General features: G+C 30.2%; 2 protein-coding genes and 1 pseudogene across 4 annotated transcripts; 2 read left to right on the top strand and 1 right to left on the bottom strand.

Moving 5' to 3' along the window:
- Positions 1–106: 106 nt before the first annotated feature.
- Positions 107–1,679, top strand: LOC118037502 (glutathione transferase GST 23-like; annotated as a pseudogene).
- A 2,641-nt stretch (positions 1,680–4,320) lies between these two features.
- On the bottom strand, positions 4,321–7,395 carry LOC118037500 (cell division cycle 20.2, cofactor of APC complex). Of its 2 annotated transcripts, none has more exons than XM_073405242.1 (6): positions 7,041–7,395; positions 6,102–6,593; positions 5,428–6,009; positions 5,139–5,341; positions 4,922–5,010; positions 4,321–4,806 (listed from the first exon to the last, which is right to left on the bottom strand). In XM_073405242.1, exons 1-4 carry the CDS (start codon positions 7,137–7,139, stop codon positions 5,198–5,200), a joined length of 1,317 nt encoding a protein of 438 aa, XP_073261343.1. In that variant the 5' UTR covers positions 7,140–7,395; the 3' UTR covers positions 4,321–4,806; positions 4,922–5,010; positions 5,139–5,197. The 2 variants fall into 2 exon arrangements, with proteins under 2 accessions (XP_073261343.1, XP_034899380.1); XM_035043489.2 differs by having other exon boundaries at positions 6,102–6,659; positions 7,041–7,393.
- Positions 7,396–13,830: 6,435 nt separating this feature from the next.
- On the top strand, positions 13,831–20,320 carry LOC118037499 (phosphoinositide phosphatase SAC8). Of its 2 annotated transcripts, none has more exons than XM_073405435.1 (20): positions 13,831–14,216; positions 14,286–14,378; positions 14,467–14,594; positions 14,665–14,756; positions 14,854–14,911; positions 15,298–15,354; positions 15,546–15,605; positions 15,745–15,808; positions 15,904–16,010; positions 16,467–16,553; positions 16,642–16,719; positions 16,897–16,961; positions 18,244–18,342; positions 18,459–18,558; positions 18,713–18,821; positions 18,915–18,987; positions 19,074–19,167; positions 19,268–19,354; positions 19,813–19,888; positions 20,002–20,320. In XM_073405435.1, exons 1-20 carry the CDS (start codon positions 14,048–14,050, stop codon positions 20,127–20,129), a joined length of 1,824 nt encoding a protein of 607 aa, XP_073261536.1. In that variant the 5' UTR covers positions 13,831–14,047; the 3' UTR covers positions 20,130–20,320. The 2 variants fall into 2 exon arrangements, with proteins under 2 accessions (XP_073261536.1, XP_034899379.1); XM_035043488.2 differs by having other exon boundaries at positions 13,832–14,216; positions 15,546–15,579; positions 15,728–15,808.
- The last annotated feature ends 375 nt before the right edge of the window (positions 20,321–20,695 follow it).

Raw genomic sequence — 20,695 nt, 5'->3', positions numbered from 1 at the left:
CTATTCAAATTCAATAGCTACAACTGTCACAACTGTATCGTAGAAAAAAAAAACCCTCCAACGGCGGCCATTTTGGCCTTCCCCTTGCCCAAGCAAGAGTCATTATAGATTATAAAACGACGTGGCACAGCAGTGTATCCTGGCATCTTGACCAAAGCAATATCCAGATTGTATTTTAATAAATAAAAATCCAAAGTTGTTGGCTTCGTCAAGGGAAAAAGAACATAAAAAATGCTCCTTGTATCCAAATTTCTGCAAACCCAATCTTATTGCCCAAGCCAAAAATCACTATAAAACGACTTGTACCCTGCAATCTAGAGTTCTTCAGCTCACCGCAACAATGGCAGAAGTGAAGCTACATGGTGTCTGGTCCAGCCCTTTTAGCTGCAGAGTTATCTGGGCTCTGAAACTAAAAGGTGTGGAGTATGAATACATAGAAGAAGACCTTCTTAACAAGAGTGAATTGCTATTGAAATACAATCCAATTTATAAAAAGATCCCAGTCCTTGTTCATGATGGCAAGCCAATTGCTGAGTCTCTTGTCATTCTAGAATACATTGAAGAAACATGGCCAGAGAATCCCTTGCTGCCAAGAGATCCTTACGACAGAGCCATGGCTCGATTTTGGATCCAATACAGAGCCACTAAGGTAAACAATTCCCGTTATGCAACATAGATACACACACTGTGCTACAGTGTTCATAAGGCCTAACAATATTTTGGGGGCAGTCCTATCCTTTTCTTCTTCTTTTTTTTAATTTTTTTTTTAATGATCTTAGAAGCTTATTCCCCACATTGACATGGTATATGTAGAAAAATTTAATGATTTCTTTTAATGATTTTAAAGTTTGACAGTAAAAGACATAAAAAATAACATATTTTCTTAACCATTCATATCGTTTTGTAAAATCTTTCTTAAAAATGTTTAAATTAATATATTTTTTTCACTATTTTCTCTTGGAAATGTCCACAGAATTAGAAATTTGCACTCAATCATTTATTTTTGTCTAAGAAATGCCTCCATGACCTTTTTCCCCCCCCCCCCCCCCTTATAATTCAGTGTGTCGATGCTATTGGAGCGTTATACGTAGCAATTGAAGAAGAAAAGGAGAAGGCAGCAAAAAAAATAGTGGAAGTCCTGAAAATCCTAGAAGATCAAGCCCTCGGAGACAAGAAGTTTTTTGGGGGCGACAATATATAGTAGACATCTCATATGGACCATGTGCTTACTGGTTGCCGGCGTTGGAAGAAGCAGTGGGTGTAAAAGTGCTGGAACCAAGCACGTTACCTAAATTACATGCTTGGGCTAAGAACTTCATTGAAGTTCCTGTGATTAAAGAGAACATTCCTGACTACGACAAGTTGCTATTCCTGACTACGACAAGTTGCTATTCCTGACTACGACAAGTTGCTAGGGAGAAGTTAGGCAAGAACTAGCCTTTGTAATACTTTCCATATTTGAAAGCATATTCCATGTATGTATTTGCTTTGGTTATGTAACCTTCTTCTCTTAAGAGCTAATAATGGTGGCGGCAGTCATTCATGTTGTTTGATGAGTCCTAAACATCCAAGTGGTTCATTAATAAAACTTTCGTATTAGATAATTAGTTAATTAATCTATAATTAAGGGAGTTAATAGTTAATAGTTTGTACTTAATGTTTGGTAGGTCAATATGGTTTGTGACTAATACATGTAAAAAATCACTTTTGATGGATATAAGGACTCTCAAATACTTAAATAAATAATTTTTTTAAAAGAGAAATACAATAATATTCTATATAGATATGATTTCAAAGATGCATGCAATAGAGAATAAAAATTATGAATTCTTTTTTTGAAGGATTCTTGGTGTATTATAGCCTATGAGTCTTTTTTTTTTTTTTTTTTGTGGAGAGGAAGGGCTGGAGTATAATTTTTCCTTTGTGATATTTAGAGTTGTATTGTGAGTTATATTTGCATTTTATCCGGCTAAAAAATAAAGACATTTCAAGTCATGAGAGACTTTATTACATCTAATGGTGTTGGTGGAATATAGACTTGTTTAATTCATCTATTTGTTGAGAAATAATTCATCTATGATCTAATATAAAAATCTATAAAATTGATGACATTAGATTCATGTATTATGTTTGAATCCATGGGTGCAACGAATCCGACCATGACCGAGATCGACATCCTCATGAGTCGCACACCAAGCCCATCTAATTGGCCTAGCAATGCCAAGCTAAGCTACTAGACTTGACAACAACGACGAGATCTAGCAATGCCAAAGACCCAATCATCTTTTGGGTCTAGTCGCCAAGCCACCTTGACCTGACACACTACTAGGCTCAATCATTGTAGAGTCTGGCTAGTATCATACCCAGCAAGGTTAAGGCTAGGTGTTGGCCAAACCCAATCCACTTGAACCTGACACATTGTTATACCTAATTGTAATTGGATTTGGCTATATCATATAAAACATAACCTTATTGGTTATATGTTGCTACTAGAATAGCAATGAAACAGAATCGATGATGTTTATAGAAGTAATATTTATTTATAGACACAACACTCAGGGGTTAGATAGTTTATCAAAGGGTTAGATAGATCAATGATTAAAAAACATTGATAAGTTTAGATTATGATAAGTTTTTGTTTAAAAAAATGTTGCTAATAAAACAAGTGTATTTTCATCTAAAAACAATTAATAAGAAAAATATGAGTTTTGCCTCTAGAAATAATTTTCTCACTCCTTGGTTTAAATTATTGATATTTTTTGTGAATATTGATTTTAATTGTCTTGGATTTTTATTTTAAAAAAGATATTGTTAATAAAAAACAATATTTGTCATCAAAACAAAAAAACACATAAATAAAGAATGGAAACTTCAACTTAAGAAACACATTTTCTTCTTTAAAATTTGAATCTTTCAATCTTCTTAAATATTAATTTTTAAAAACTACCATGCGATATTGTGCAGAGATAATCTGACTAATTTCATTTTTGGTGGGCACTACCTTGAATCTTAAAAATAGAGATGCATGGCCCTTCATATTAAATAAATATATACGGCATGAGTTAAATTTTATAAAGCTCTAACATAGATTATTTATAAAATAATAATAGTAAATTGATAAATTTTTTCTTCATCAAATTCATTTAAAAGATTAAGTTCAGAGGTAAAATAAACTTTTTCATGTGATCTATTTATCATTTTTGTTTTTAATAACAGGGTAAAAAGCTCTTTTCATATTTTATAGAGCAGTGAAATATTGCCCTTAAAAATAAAAAATCAAATAGTTAATTGCTAGAAGCTTTTTTGAGGTTTCAATTATTTTTGCACAATCTAATTATTAATCAACCATTGGAATAAAAAATAACTTAGGCTTGCTTTGAGGGTATTTTTGAATTTTTATGTATAGTTAATTGTAATAATTTTGTAATGAGTATAAATATTAAAAATTTTAAAGGTGTAATCTAGATATTAAAAATATTTCTGATAATAAGAATTTTAATTAAAAGGTTATTTTAATTATTTAGACTTATCAACCAATGAATATATCTTTTTATAAAAATTGTATGTAATATAAAATTTAAAAACTTTCTAGTTATCAAGATGGTATTGTAGCGTCTATATACAATATTTAATGGTAACAAGAATAAAAGTAATTCCTATATAATTTGAGATTATTTATTATATATATAAATATTTAATATTCTTAGTAAGAAAAATTATATAATTGTATATAATGATTACAAACAAAAATATTCAACCATATGATAAGATTTTAAAGTATTTTCAAAAAAAAAAATTATTATTGGTTAAATATTTAACTGAAGATAAAGTTTTTTTGGAATCATTTTTACTTGATCAAGTATAAAAAATAATATTAAAATTTAATTATGCCAAAAATCTCTTTATAAATATTTAGATTTTATTAAATATAATTCAATCGCTTTCATATGTGTATTTATTTATATTATCATCTAATTAAATAAAAATTTAATTTTAATAAAAAAATAATTAAACATAACTGGATACATGATCTATATTATTTAGATTTAATTATCCACTTCTATTTCTTGATTCTTCTAGTTCAGTATTTTGTTATCGTTAATGATATTTTTTTTGCTTTTATTAGTACAAACAATTATTCGATTTATTTAATTAAATAACATGTATAAATTTTTTTTTTTTTAAAAAAAAAATCTTAATATATACTTATATCTTAATTTTTTAATTTTTTTATTTATCATTATTATTTTTTAATTAAATTATTCCGATTTAATGAATAAACATAATAGTAGGACATAATAGGAGGACACACAGTAAACATGCTCTAAACATCTAAAGATTTGTTCGGCATAATTTTCAACGATGACCTAAACGGTGTACAAAAAAACACTAGTTTTCATATTGGAGTCAGGGTGTCCACATATAACCCCCCACATATAAAAACACTAGTTTTTATATTGGAGTCAGTGTCCACATATAACCTAGAAAGGCAACACTCCAGAATAGAGGGACGCGACAAACATACCTATCCATAGGCACAGGTTGGAACAAGAAAAACTCGATCCTAAACTACTCCACTTACCATATTTTTAAATCATGAAGTGATCACTCATTTTGTTCTAATGCAACAAAAAACAAAAAAAAAAAAAACAAAAAAGTTACCGCAGAAACTCAAGAACTCGAGAAATCTGAACAAACCAGCAACTTGTGTTGTGTGTCGACCACCCTTCAATCCGCAAGCGCTGTTTCATTCGTGATGCCAAGCTTGCTCAAAGATATGTAGCTCAATCAAGTTGCGCCCGCCACCTAACCCACACATCACAAATTTCATGACCGAACAAGATATGTACAGCATAGGTTTTTCATTCATTGGCGAGAAAAAAAAAGCGAGCAAGAAAGAAAGCAGAGGTAAATTTCTCACCTGAATATTTTTTATCCGCTCCCCAAAATCCAATTTGAAAGCATAAGATAAGAACAAGCATCCATAACACACACTGACAGATTGCATTTCTGATAATTTCACCAGAAGAAAGTACATGATGATAGAAAGACATCAGTTTGTTTCCCCCATTGACCCAACAACAAAACCAACTCAGGAAATAGCGACATTTAACGAACAAATTAGAGAGAAAATCTACCTTGGCTGTTGTTGGGGCCCAAACATATGCAACTAGTTTTGTTGTTTTCATTTTTGGCATCAGCGGATGCGATTGAAGCGAGAAAATGGCTCAGGATTTGCTTTCGGAGCAGCTTTTTTAGCCACTTCTGGAACGCCAAAAACGTTCCAGAATCTCAGTGTTTCATCCCCTGCTGCGGTTGCCACTGTACAGCCATCCGGACTCTAGAGAAAAAAAAAAAAAAAGACAGTTAAAACACAGGAAGTCAAGAGAGATTAACAAAATTAATTTTCAATCCTTAAATTATTACCTGAGCCATATAAAGGACTCTAGAAGTATGGCCAGTGAGCTCAGCCATTTTCAGCATTGATGGATATTTCCAAAGGACGAGTTGATTTTGAGTAAACCCATGAGAGCTAAGCAGTTCCCTCTCATTCTTGTTCCACAGCAGAGCACAAACTTGAGACCCAGTGTCTATGGAATTCAAGCATGCACCTGTGTGTGTATTCCAAAACTTAATACTCCTATCTCCTCCACCGCCTCCAGAGGCTAGCAAATTCCCTTGGAAAGGACACCAAGCAAGAGCTTTCACTGCAGAAGTATGCTCCTCGAGCCTGTGAAACCATTGTGTGGCTGAGTTTGATGATGCCACAGATCTATCCCATATATGAATTATATTATCATTCCCTCCACTTGCTAATTGCTGGCCTGAAGCTGACCATTTAAGCCCACAAACCTCTTGTTGATGCCCTCTGTAAGTCTCAACAATGTGTGATCTAATTCTCACATCATTGTTAATTATTTTACCATCCATTCCTCCAGTTGTCAGGATGTGATTGTTCCATGCCATTGACCCAACTCTCGACCTGTGACAACCTCTCAAGGCTCTTAGCTGACAACATCATGAAACAAATTAGGTAAGCAAGCAATGAAAGGAGAAAACCTTAGAAGTAGACAAGGCAACATCGGAAAAAGAATAGGTACCTGTTTACAGGAAGCAGAATCCCATAACTGTACATTAGAATTATTCAAGCCAATGGCAAGGTGGAGTCCATCAGGAGCCCAATTGACACTAGTGACAGGCCCGTCTTCATCACCAACTGTAACCAATTCTGAGGTAGAACCATTTGAAGCATCCCACAAGTACACTGTGTTTTCGAGAGCTATGGCTAGAACATTCTTGCTGCCCCAATCCAGTAAGTTAAGGTAGAAATCATCCACAAGATCAGGTGCATCCAATGTCCTCTCTGACGTCTGAGGAATGTATCTCCGGGGCTTGGCGGGCTTGGCCTGGTAGTGAAGAGAGGAGGATAAGTGGTCTTGAGGGATAAGTTCAACAGGTGTAGGAGGCTTGTTCTTGAAGGCTAGAATTCGAGTTCGGTTCAGGTTCAAGGCTTCTGCAAGTTGCTTCCTGTATGCCTCTCTTGATGGTGAGTTGACTGTAGCTGTTGGGTTCTCTTTTCCTCCTTTTCTTCCCTGTGTTAGCATGTAATGGGCATAATCTAAGTCCATGGCTGATCGGTTTGGTATAAATCTATCCAACTGTTACAAGCATGAATTTTGTAAGAACCCAATTCAAAATTGATCAAATTATAATTTAGTCTCCGATTTTTTTCATAATTTTTTAATTTAGACCACTTGTAAAAAAATTCATATGTTAGTCTTTAACCTTTAAAAATAAACTTTTATTTCAGTTTGCAGTGGGTGAAATTGGAGAATTTCAATAGCAATGAAGAATATTTTCGGAAAAAAAAAATTCAATTGTTATAAAAAACTAATAAAAGGACTAATTTACAAGAAGATATAAATATAACACAATTCGATTTTTTCTTTCTTGTTTTGGTCAAGAAGAATTGATTCCTGATCAAGAGATTATAACTAGAAAAAAAGAAATTAAAATGGAAAAAAATTGAAGTATCTTACGTTATCTTTAGAATTCTTTCTATGAAGAAACTGTTCTTGGAGGGGGAACCGGGATTGTGATTTCAAGTATGAAGAAGAGTTCAAAGATCCTGCATCCATCACGTCAATATCAAAAATAAAAATAAAACAAGAACGAATAAAAGAAAAATAAGAAAGAAACACTTTGCAAAAACAGAGGTTAAGATTAAAGAAACCCAGCAAAAAATTTAAAAAATAATAACAAAGAAAATAAGAGAGAGAGAGAGATTTGTTGTTGATCTTGTGAGAGCGATTGATCGTGAATTATGAAACGAAACTGGTGCTGCTTAGAATTAATGAATGGCAAATGAGTGTGATCTTTCGAAGATAGATAATATAAATAGAGAGAGATGAGGAGTTTTTTCAAATTACATTTTGGAAAGCTCAACGGCCACTTTTTTTTTTTCTTGGAAGAGCCGTTGTAAATTTTATTGACCAAACTGTCCCTTTCTGCTATTATTGGGCTTGGGCTCACTAGTGAAGAAAGCCCAAATAAAATTCTGTAACCAAGCCCGGGATCTTCTCTTAAATAAAACTTTTTATTATTATTATTATTATTATTATTATTATTATATGATAATTATAATTATAATTATTATATTATATTATATTATAAACTTTAACTATAACTATAGCAATAATTATAAGAAAGACTAATAGATTTGGGCGTTTTATAACAATAAAATTGTTGCTTATACATAATTACATGTGGATGATATTGTAGGGAATGGTGGCTCTCAAATTTTTATTTTGATCCTTGAAGTTTTTTTTTTTTCAATTTGATTGAATGTGTTTAAGTTTTTTTGCATTTGTCCTTAAAACTCAATTTCTTTACTTTTTCAATCCCTTGATTTTAAAAGATGAGACATAAAATAAAAAGGAGAGAGAAAGAATCTAGTCACTCATATTTCAACCACAATGGAGTCCAATCTCAATGTTAATCGGTTTTTCTTAGAGAGGGAGAGTTTAATGATGGTGGTTTTATTCATCAACCATGCCAAACAAGGTAGATTGATACATATGAAGAGTATTAAATAATTTAGGTTGGTTTTTAGGATGCTTTAGGTGTTTTTTTCCGATCAAAATAGTATGAAAATTGAGTTTTGAAGATTAAAAAGCACAACCATGATTTTTTAACAATAAGAGAGTTTATGGTTATATTTTCAATGATAATTTTTTAATAATTATATATGAGCCTAATTTGCAATAAATTATATATAAAAATTATACATAAATATTCAATGAGAATAAATATTTTTTTGTTGCTTTTTATTTGGTTTTCATAAATTAATTATTCTTTTATTTTTTTTATACAACCACATAAAGATTTATGAAGATGTTAGTTTTTTTTTTAATTTTTGTTTGGAACTTGCTTTTTAGATTATGATAAGTTTATGTTTAAAAAAATGCTGCTAATAAAACAAGTGTATTTTCATCTAAAAAAAAATAAGAAAAATATGAGTTTTGGCTCTAGAAATAATTTTCTCACTCCTTGGTTTAAATTATTGATATTTTTTGTGAATATTGATTTTAATTATCTTGGATTTTTATTTAAAAAAGATATTGTTAAGAAAAAAAAAATATTTTTCATCAAAACAAAAAAAAAAAACATAAATAAAGAATGGAAACTTCAACTTAAGAAATACATTTTCTTCTTTAAAATTTGAATCTTTCAATCTTTTTAAATATTAATTTTAAAAAACTACCATGCGATATCGTGTAGAGATAGTCTGACTAATTCATTTTTGGCGGGCACTACCTTGAATCTTAAAAATAGAGATGCATGGCCCTTCAAATTAAATAAATATATACGGCATGAGTTAAATTTTATTCATATATTACTATAAAATAATAATAGTAAATTGATAAATTTTTTCTTTATCAAATTCATTTAAAAGATTAAATTCAGAGGTAAAATAAACTTTTTCATGTGATCTATTTTTTTTTTTTTTTAATAACAGGTAAAAAGCTTTTCATATTTTGTAGAGCAGTGAAATATTGCCCTTAAAAATAAAAATCAAATAATTAATTGCTAGAAGCTTTTTTGAGGTTTCAATTATTTTTGCACAATCTAATTATTAATTCAACCATTGGAATAAAAAATAACTTAGGCTTGCTTTGAGGGTATTTTTGAATTTTTATGTATAGTTAATTGTAATAATTTTGTAATGAGTATAAATATTAAAAATTTAAAGGTGTAATATAGATATTAAAAAATATTTCTGATAATAATAATTTTAATTAAAAGGTTATTTTAATTATTTAGACTTATCAACCAATAAATATATCTTTTTATAAAAATTGTATGTAATATAAATTTTAAAAACTTTCTAGTTATCAAGATGGTATTGTAGTGTCTATACTAATGGTAACAAGAATAAAAGTAATTCCTATATAAATTGAGATTATTTATTATATATAAATATTTAATATTCTTAGTAAGAAAAATTATATAATTGTATATCATGATTACAAACAAAAATATTCAACCATATGATAAGAGTTTAAAGTATTTCTAAAAAGAAAAATTATTATTGGTTAAATATTTAATCTAAGATAAAGTTTTTTTGGAATCATTTTTACTTAGATCAAGTATAAAAAATAATATTAAAATTTAATTATGCCAAAAATCTCTTTATAAATATTTAGATTTAATTAAACATAATTCATTAATAACAAAAATGTATAATATGAAATTTGCTGATATTAAATATAAAATTTTAAAATTATTAAAAATGCTTAAAAGATTTAAAGTTTTGCAGCTTATTAAACAATTTATAAACAGCATATAATTTTTCTTATGTTGCTAATTTTAAGGAAGCATATTATTTTATTTAAATAATGCGAATCACAACATGTGATAAAAAACTAATATATTAAAAAAATTATAAACTTTTTATAAGAATATTTCTATTTAATTAAATATATAAGTAAAGTAATAAATTAAAAAAATGTTGAATAATGCAAATCACGTGTGGAGTATGTGATAAAAAAACTTTTGCTTATTTATTAGAAGAAATTATACTATACTTCGGAAAAATTACTGTGTTAGTATTGTGTGTATAAAATATTTATAATATGAACCCCGCTGCTGATATTTATAATATCATAGAGGTGTTGTTGTTTTTTTTTATTATTATTATTATTTTTATTATTATTATTATTATTTAAAAATTTATTTGTGTGTATTAGGTCAAAGCATAGCCGCCTGGCCGAGGCTATTAAAAAATATTATTTAGAATATTTTTAGGTAATTTAAATACACTTTAATGATAATTTAAATGTTTTTTTTATTAAAAAAAAATTAAAATTTCAGTTTAGAGTACTTAAATGGTACAATAAATATTTTTTTATAACAAAAACATTAATTAGGCACTGACACCAGATCCAAGGTTTTTGGATCTGCTTAACCAGTAGACCTAAAAGTATATAAAAAATAAATAAATAAAATTTTAAAAATTAATTATGATTTCTGTTTAGGTTACTTCAAGGATAATTTAATTTGTTTTAATAAAAAATAAAAATAATTATAAAAAAACTGAATTATACTTTTTGTTTAGGATACTTTAATGGTAGTTTAAATATTTTTTTAATAAAAAATAGAAAAATATTATTTAGGATACTGCAAGGATAATTTTAATGTTTTTTTATATAAAAAAATATTTTAAAAACATAAAATAGGATTTCTGTTTAGAATACCTATAGGATAATTTAAATGGTCTTTTAGAAAAAAAAATAAAAATTTATAAAAAAATCAATTAAGATTTTTGTTTAAGATACTTCAAGGGTAGTTTAAATTTTTTTTTTAAAAAATAAAAAATAGATATAAAAACATTAATTAAAATTTATGTTTAGGATAGTTTAAATGTTTTCTATGAAAAATAAAACAATTAATTAGCATTTCGGTTTGGATACTTTAAAGATAGTTTTAATGGTTTTTTTTTAAAAAATAAAAAATATGTATATATAAAATTAATTGACATTTTTATTTAGGATACTTGAAAGGTAGTTCAAATATTTTTTTTTATAAAAAAAATAAAAAAATGAATTAAAATTTCTATTTATAATACTTCAAAGATAGTTTAAATATTTTTTCTATAAAACATTATAAAAAAATAATTAGCATTTCGGTTTGTGATATTATAAAAAAATATTTTTATTTTTTTTTATAAAAAATAAAAAACATTTATAAAAAAATTAATTATTATTTTTGTTTATGATACTTCAAAGAGTAGTTTAATTTTTTTTATATAAAAATTATTTTTTTTCAAAAAACATTAAGTAGAATTTATGTTTAGGATACTTTAAAGATAATTTAAATATATTTTATAAAAAATAAAAAAAATTAATAAGTATTTTAGTTTATGATATTTCAATGATAGTTTAAACATTTTTTTATAACAAATAAACGTAATATTTTTATTTATGTCATTTATTTTTGTTATATGACACATTCGTTAGCATTAGTGGAACAAAGTAAAAAAATAATGATTATTTTATTTTTTCAATAAACTAAATGATATTGCAAATATCACATATAAATTTATATATGAAAATATTACGTTTTAATACTATACAATATTTGAATAAATTCTTCGAAATAAAAATAATAATTTGTAAACTAACAACCAGTTAAGAGTTTTATCTATATTATATCACTTTAAAATAATAACAATTAACCATTCTTTTGCGTGAAGTTTTAAGTGGAGAGATGTCCTTTAATTTGTTGACAATTATTTATTGTCCTTTTTGTTTCCGTAACGTTTTTGTTCTTGTACAAATTTTTAAAAGATAAAGATAACACACACCTTTGTCTTAACTAAAAAAAAATTATATTGTTGAACTTTTCAATTTATTATTTATTTCTTCTAAATATGTATATTATTGATGTTCCAAAATTGTTTAAAAATAAAGGTTTTGAGTGTTTGGAGAAAAATGACTACATGTTCATATTAATATTTTTTTTTCAAAATTTACTAAGTTAATAATTGATGATAGAAGACCTAACACCTGTAAAATAATTATTTTTTTGTGGGATTTAGGGATATTCTAATAGTAAAATCAATGACTTTTAATAAGATATTTTAATAAATAAGAGAATGAACTTTAAATTTCTGGAGCAAAAATATTTGTTTTTAGTTGTGTATGACAAATGCTCTGAAAATAAGATTATGAATACTTATAAAGACTATGAAAAATATGAATTATTTATTTTGATGGTTCAGATAGTATATGTAGCCTCTAAATTTTGTCATGTTGCTTGAATGTGGAGGGGTTAGAACATCATTTTTTTTTTAGTATTAATAAAGGATAAATATCTCTTATACAATATTAATGTTGGCCTTTAGAAAACTGTTATACACTTAGGGATGTAGAAAGATGATCATTATTGACTTTTAATATTTTATATCAAAAGACATAAGAATAAACAAATAAATTATTGTGATCTAAAAAAATTATCAATTTCATATGTATTTAGACTTGGAATGATTCCAAATTTAAGGGTGTTGGGTTTAACATTTTGTCAAATCTATATGTACTTTGGTTCAGCGCATGACTAAATCTAAAAATATTAGGTTTGGTATCTCACCAAATCCACATGTTCTTGGGCTTAACATATAGTCTAACCTAATGATGTTGGGTATGATATCTTGCTAGATCCACTTGCATCTAGATTTAGCATGTAACTGAACTTAATGATGTTGGGTCTGATATTTTGCTAAACTTATATTTACTTGAGTTAAACATGTAGTTGAACCCAAGAGTATTCCATACCCACATACTATGTGGTAAATCTAAGAGTAATGAGTCCAATATCTCACTAGAATCACATGTATATAGTTGAATAAAAAATTATTGAGTTTGAAAATAAGTTATACTCGTGTCATTTAAGCTTGATATCCTACTAAGTTTAAGTATGTTGATTATTGCTTTATTTTTTTTTGGGACCCTTATAATTATGAGATACACACACACATGGCGTGCATATATATATATATATATATATATATATATATATATATATATATATATATATATATATATATATATATATCTTACCACTTAATGCTTCCATATGTGCGAAGAGCCAATTGTGCATCCCTGGCTCTTGATCCGTAGCAGCTTGCACATTCAGCACGCGCCAGCATTCCATGGTAAAAGGGCACTGAGCAAACAGATGATCAGTAGACTCGACTGCATGCCCACACAGCACACACGAAGTATCCGCTACTTCCACTCCATGCATAGCTAGCTAGCCTCATTTTTCGCAGGGAGATAGCCATGCCCGATTCTCCAAAGAAAATGTATTATTTTGAGAGGGAATTTTAACTTCCATGGTTTCTTCCACTCGCCCTGCTTTACGTCCCCCACGTCTAGAATCTCCACTTCTAATGCTATTTTATAGCCTGATTTTGCCGAATAGGAGCCTTCCCGGTTGAAATGCCAAATGAGCTTGTCCTCCAGTCGACGGCGAGAGAACGGAACGCCGATGATAACAAGGAAATCCCATTGGTTAAACGGAGTCTCAATTAAGTTCCAATCCCATCCCAACTTGAGGAGGAATGTTCTGTGATGTCTCCACCTAAAATCTTCAGCATGTTTTCCCAGTGATTTGTTAAGCAAAACCAAGTGTTTGGTAAGTAGCTTATTCTTTAAAAGTATTTTTAATTAAAAATATATTAAAATAATATTTATTTTAGATAAATTTAAATTGAACCGATGACTTATAAATTAACCCAATAATTTTCAACTGCATCAGATCATAGACGGTGTCTGAAAATTATGCTACTGATCCTTTCCCTAATCCATTAAACTCAAAACACACCGTATTAGAAAAATTCGGGAAACTAAAAAAACCGGGTATCCGTTAACCCAAAAAGCTGTTAAAAACTGGCATTCTCTCTATGATTTAATTTTTCGGTTGACTTTCTTAAATTTCCTAACTCCCTCAATTTCTCTTCATTTCTCCATTTTCTCAAAAGCGAATTATGGAAATTACCCCCTCTCCATCTCCTCCTCATTCAGGGAGATTCAAACTTTTTGACCAATTAGAATTGCAAGAATTCAACGACAAATACGTGATCAAATCCGTTGAATCTCCTAATCGTGGCTTCTCTATCAGTCGCCTCCACGGCGATATCCAGCCGCTTAATAGTGGTAATTAAGACTTAATCAATCATTTTTTTCATTCTTAATCAAGCTCATTCGATTTGCTATTTTTAACAGATAATGATGGTGGTGGTTGTGATGAAAGTTCCGTTAGTCCGTCAAAAACCTCCGTGATTTACGGCGTCGTCGGCACAATTAGATTGGTCGTAGGTAATTGATTTTAATTAATGTATGCAATTTTCGAACTTCTTGCATTAATTTTCTGCTTAGTAGTGAATTTTGTGTTAAATTGGTGTAGGAACGTACATACTTGTGATAATTTCGCGGAAAGAAGCTGGAGAATTTCTTGGTTTTCCTGTTTTCCGAATTGCTGCGATGAAGTTTTTGCCTTGCAATGAGGCATTGAAGTTTTCTACTGCGCAAGAAGTTAGGGTTTCACTTTGTTTCGTGATTTTTCTTTCTAATAGAATGTAGTTATAATTTTTTTTTGGTGCAGAAAAGAGATGAGGCCTACTTTATGCATCTGTTGAGAGTGGTGGAGTCAACTCCAGGGCTGTATTATTCGTATGAGACGGATATAACTTTGAAGTAGATTCTCTTTAACTTGCAGCATTTTCTTTATGTTATGTTCTGTATTGTTATCAAATATTGTGTTTATGCGGTGTGTTTGGTTGCTTGTTCTCAGTTTGCAGCGAAGATGTAAATTAGCAGAAGGGTGGATGAGTAAACCGATTTGGAAATCAGTAAGATTTTACATTAGTTATTAAGTACAGGTTATTATTTGAACCCTGCAGATTACTTATTATGTTTTAAAATATGAGAACTTACTGCTGTGACAGAGTGGTGTAGTTTTCTTACATATTTTGCTTGGTTCTTTTTTTGTTGATTTTGGAGTGTCTGTTATAGTTTCAAATTCAGTATTATGTATTTTTCTGAATAAGCTTTGGTAAAGAATAAGCTCAATGTAAAACACTTGCCATCTTGTTTAATACCTTCTCCTTCTTGTTGTTGGATCAGCTTTCCTAAAGTGTTGGGAACCTTCATTATATGTTGTATTTCTTCTGTAGCGATCATGTCCTGTAACTCATGCTTGTGGAGAATGTTGAACTTCTATTCTTCTGTCTTTCAGGCTGACCCTCGATTTGTTTGGAACAAAAGTCTTTTGGATGAACTTATTGAGTTTAAGGTTAGATATTACATGCATTCAAATCAAGGAATAACTGGGTTAGCATTTAGAAAATGTTTTCCTTTTGGAAGAAAAAATAGAGAGAAGGATGTTCTTTCCAAAACTAAACAATCATATCCTTGCAATTCTTCAGTTAGTATCGTCAATCAGTTTCATTTTTCTAATGTACAATTGTTTTTTTCTGGTGGCAGCTTGATGGGTTCATCATTCCTCTACTTCAAGGAAATATCCTGATGTTTCTGATATTTCATGTCATTTATTTAACACACACCTCCACTCTCCCCTTGCTCAGTCTCTCTCTCTCTGGGAACATTTATTATGTACACCACATATAGTCACTTATTTGTTTTGTTTTCATTTAACTAAGATTTACGCTTTGGAGCTGCACAGCTAAAGATAAAAGAGTCATCTGCCTCAGTTACATTAGTTTCAAGAAGGTGTACTCGGCGTCTAGGTATTGTATTACTATGTTCAATGACTCTGATAGCTATCTGCTTGACTACACGTTAGAAATTTTAATTTTTTTAATATGATATAATGGTGGTTTAGGGACACGAATGTGGAGGAGAGGAGCTAACCTTGAAGGAGACACTGCTAACTTTATTGAAACTGAGCAATTGCTGGAGCTTGAAGGTTACAGATCTTCATTGTTGCAGGTATATCAGTATCTGATTAGGTTCTGAAACTAGTTGCAGGATCAACATTATCAGTATCTGTATGAAGTTAGTTGTTCCTTTCCCAAACTGTTTCATCAGCATGCTTTTGGACACAATAAATTTAAATTATGTTTAAGGCAGAACATTGGTGATAAATCACAAGCTTGTAAATTATTTTTCTCAAATTGTATAATTTCTGAATAGTTGAATTAAAATTCCTGTATTAGAAGCATAATGAGCATGGAAATTCTCTTTTTCAGATCCAGTATTGTTACTTAATTCAATTTTTTTGGGGTGCAATTGCAAAAGGTTAATTTATCATGTTCGCTATTGTCAATATAGAATTTGGATTCATGTAATCAGTTTTCCCATGATAGAAGATTCCATTCTTCCCAATAGTAGAGAATGAATGCTTTATTTCAATGCTTTATAGGTACTTGTTTTTCCACTTTTCAGATTCGAGGTTCGATTCCCCTACTATGGGAGCAGATTGTTGATTTGAGCTATAGACCATGTCTTCGAATCATTAGTCATGAGCAGACGGTACACTTCTACCATGAATATAATGTGTTTTTTTTTTTAAGCTGTAATGCGTTTGCTAATACATATTTATCTGGTCCTTTTCCTCTAGTCAAAAGTTGTTGAACGCCATTTCCATGATCTTTACCAACGATATGGGGACACCATGGCAGTTGACTTAACCAATAAAGTAAGATCATTTTCTGTTATGCCTTTCTCTCTATTCCACAAATATTGTATAGTTTGTCAATTGGAAAACCTAAGAAGCTATATAACTTGTCCAGCTGGATTGGACTACAAACACTTCCTTTGTAATTTGCTTGTGACCATAGAAATGTTTCATGTTTGTTTGTTTTCCCCGTTGTAGCATGGTGATGAAGGTCAATTAAGCACAGCTTATGCTGCTGAAATGCAAAAGCTTCCACATGTGAGGTGACATTTTGCACTTCCATACATGTAATATTATGATCTGGAACTGATATTTGGTAGTTTGATGAAAACTATGAATACTCCTAAAATATCATCACAGTCTTTACTTTGTCCTTGTTTTAATCAATGGTTAAGTCCCAAACAGACTATTTGCTGCAACATGTTTGCATAGCATTAGTTGTCTTCCACTTGATAGACTTTCATTGCACATAATTTAATTTTATCACTACTTGTTCTGCTAATATGCTGTCTTCTACGTTTCAGTTTGATTGTAGTTGATATTTGGATTTTGATATATTATCTTGGGAAAAGGTAACGGAAAAAAATATTCTGAGGACTAATTATTGGATTACTATGACTTCAGGAAGGCATATTTACTCTTTTTAGTGGAATAAAACTGGTTACTTGGAATATTGATGATTGAGGTTGTAGAATAGGATGCCATGATATATGGTGTAGCAATGTTTATGCTATGGATATCGTTACGGAGCATGCAGGCTTTATGGTCAAGCTAACTAATTCAGCAAAACAAGCACCATCCTACCATAGGAAGTTAGTGGATAATAGTGTGGGCCTCTCGTTTCCTTCAAAATTCAGGCCTTTCTTCACTGGTCAAGGCAAAATTTGATGTCATTTCTCTGGTATTACTCAAGAAAGTCATTGTCGACTATTTTCAATGTTTTGTTTCTCAAGAGGGAGAAATTTTGATATAAGATTTCTTAGAATTTGCATTTGGGAAATTGAGAAATGTAAAAGTATATGGAGCCATTAGAGGACTGTAGGAAGAAGCCTACATACTTATTAGTTATTGAGTTTCATTTGTACACGATAGATTAACAAGAGTGCTTATTATAGCTAACCAACTTTCATATGTCAGTAAAGTCGCTGTCTGACTGTTCTCAATTTTTTGTTTATCAAGAGGGAGAAATTTTTAAAGAAGCTGTCTTAGAATTTGTTTTTGGAATTTGATAAATATAATATATGATGAGTAGGAGCCGTTACAGGTGTGAGAAGAAGCCTACAGGAATATTAGTTATTGTGTTTCACATATACAAGATAAATTAACAAGAGTGCTAGTGATAGTTAACTAACTTTTTTAACTGTTTATCTGGCACTCGTTTGTTTAGTCTGACAAGTAGTTTCTCTCTACTCAAATGAAGCAGCATTTTATGGACTGCAGTTTTACTTCATTTGTCAATGAAGTATAACTTGTCTTCAGAAGCCAATGTGCTTAAAAGAAACTATGTTTTGTGATTAACTTAAAACTTACATGTGCTCATTGCAGATATGTTCCGTTTGATTTTCATCATGTCTGTGGCAACTCAAACTTCGATAATCTTCAAATTCTATATAATCAAATCTCAGACGACTTCCAAAAGCAAGGGTAATGAAAGCAAAATGGGCTCCTGTTCTTGATTTCTTATAAATAAGGATGCCCTGATCCAGGCAGGCTAGCTATCCATGATACTGTTCTTAATCATTTCTATTCCAGCTGAGCAGATATATCCTCATAGACGCAGAAGGAAACATATTGGAAGAGCAGAAAGGCATTATTAGATCTAACTGCATTGACTGCTTGGATCGAACAAATGTTACTCAGGTTAGTATAGAACATTTTTCCTGTGATTCTCTGTCATCACTCCTATTGATATTCCTTTTTCCAAGTATTTTGGTTGCCTAATATATGCTGTTTTTAGGAAAAAATTGTTTCAATTTTTATTTTGCTGAAGCTACTTATGTTTTCCTCCCGGCAGAGTTTTCTGGGTCAGAAGTCTTTAACCATGCAGTTGCAAAGAATAGGAGTGCTTTCTTCTATTGAGTTTATTACCATGTTCAGTGAAGAATACGGAAAGTTCAGAGCATGTATGTAACTTCTGTGTTTTTGCTTCGGTCTTCTACAGTTATTTGGAATTACCTTATAATTTTTCATCTGCATCATTTGGTATTTGTCAACAGTGTGGGCTGAGCAAGGTGATGAGGTCAGCCTTGAATATGCCGGTACTCATGCTTTGAAAGGGGATTTAGTTAGGTAATTCAAAGATGATCTCTTTTTTTAAAAAAAAATATTGCCTATAAATATCATGAATAGTATGTGTTGCAAATGTGATGCTGCAGATATGGAAGACAGACTATAGGAGGAATAATCAAAGATGGGATGAGTGCCCTTTGGAGATACTATCTGAACAATTTTCAGGATGGAGTTCGCCAGGCAAGCTGCCTTCTTTATCTTTTATACTTCAACATAATTCGATAGAGTCATGATTGTTGTCGATCTAAAAACTTACCAAACAGAGTTTGCATGTTTTCAGGACGCATTAGATCTTATAAGCGGCCATTATAGTGTCAACAGAAATGGTCCTTCACCATTCCAGCTTAACGGATTCGAATCACTCTCTGTAAGTAGTTTTTTTTCCTTAGTGTATCAGGGCTGTTATTGCTCCTGTAGTTCAGTCCGGTGGTCTTGCTATTATTGCATGTGCAGGAGCACCGATAAAACACTATCTTTGAATATCTTGAAGTGATGTCGTTCTTTATGTCAGTAATCAGGTGCTTGTTTTCATGTAGAGAGAATCTGGTAGGGGAATGAATACTTTCTCCAACTTAAAATATTTACTAAAACTTTTAATCTAACGCAACTAATTTGAGATTGAGACTACTGAAATTTTCAGTTTGACCGGAGAGGATGTCCAACAAATTTAGCTTAAAAAATCTGAACCAGATAAAATACTCACGTTCTTCACCAAATCATATGCAGATTCAGTTTATCCTGTTAGGATAATTTCTTTATACTTGCTGGACAGTTCATCAGTACTATTCATAACGAGGTCTCTAACTGGCAAAATGAATTTTGCAGTATCTTCCGGTGGCATCAGCTGCATCAGCTTTGATTATTGGAGGTTTAACAATAACATCTGTCACGGTTCAGCAAGGTATTTCTCCGTTCTTAAGTTTTGATACGTAACTAACATAGTTGTTTTCCATTTGTTTTTCGAATCCAAAGTTTCTTAAGAAGAGTTAACATTCCGTCTTGCTCTTCAAATAGCGGGACGACAGGCGCAGCAGTATTTGTCAACTGTTATCTGGGCTGGAGTGACTGCTGGAGTAATGGCAGTTGTTAAAGCTAACGGGAGGCAGTTTTGTTCCAGGCCGCGCTTGTGTGGTCTTATGTAAGTTCTGAAGCGGTTGTGCTGCATTTTAGAAAACCTTTACAGGATATTTATCTTATAGTTTACATGAAATAATGTTGAATATTCTTTATTTTAATTACTTGTTATCAACATTTCGTATCCAAATATATAATGTAAACTCTAAGATGGTGCTGCATCTTGGACTTTATTAATAATATGTAATAATTCCGGATATTTATTATAATACAAAAATTTAAAATTAAACTAACATACTGCATCGTATTATCTAATGGGAAAATTACTTAAAACATCCAATGTATGTTTTGAACATGGAACCCTTTCCTTTTATACTTTAAAAAATTACAGTGGTTGATGTTGATTTCATTTCACATAGAAATCTACGAAATTGGTCAACAATTTTATTTTTTTTGAAATATTAAGTTTGCTATTATGATTTTTTTAATATCCCAAACACCCTTATATTTTCTACATCTTCTTTCTTCTACCACCATTTTTGCATCTTTTTCTTCCCTGCTTTCTTTCTTTTTCAAATCTATGATGAAAAAAATTAACAAATTAAATTAAATTCATTTTCATCTTCTTCTTCTC

The sequence above is a fragment of the Populus alba genome, chromosome 16, assembly GCF_005239225.2.
Source record: "Populus alba chromosome 16, ASM523922v2, whole genome shotgun sequence".
NCBI lineage: Eukaryota > Viridiplantae > Streptophyta > Magnoliopsida > Malpighiales > Salicaceae > Populus > Populus alba.
This window is presented reverse-complemented; position numbering and strand designations above follow the sequence as displayed.

What these genes read in the sequence shown, in the direction of transcription:
- LOC118037500 (XM_035043489.2), bottom strand. Translation starts at nt 7,139, where the DNA reads ATGGATGCAGGATCTTTGAACTCTTCTTCATACTTGAAATCACAATCC. An exon ending in GAAAGAATTCTAAAGATAAC is followed by an intron (nt 6,660 to 7,040) that starts GTAAGATACTTC and finishes TGCTTGTAACAG; the next exon opens with TTGGATAGATTTATACCAAA. An exon ending in ATTCTGCTTCCTGTAAACAG is followed by an intron (nt 6,010 to 6,101) that starts GTACCTATTCTT and finishes TGATGTTGTCAG; the next exon opens with CTAAGAGCCTTGAGAGGTTG.
- LOC118037499 (XM_073405435.1), top strand. Translation starts at nt 14,048, where the DNA reads ATGGAAATTACCCCCTCTCCATCTCCTCCTCATTCAGGGAGATTCAAA. An exon ending in CACAATTAGATTGGTCGTAG is followed by an intron (nt 14,379 to 14,466) that starts GTAATTGATTTT and finishes AAATTGGTGTAG; the next exon opens with GAACGTACATACTTGTGATA. An exon ending in GTAAACCGATTTGGAAATCA is followed by an intron (nt 14,912 to 15,297) that starts GTAAGATTTTAC and finishes TCTGTCTTTCAG; the next exon opens with GCTGACCCTCGATTTGTTTG.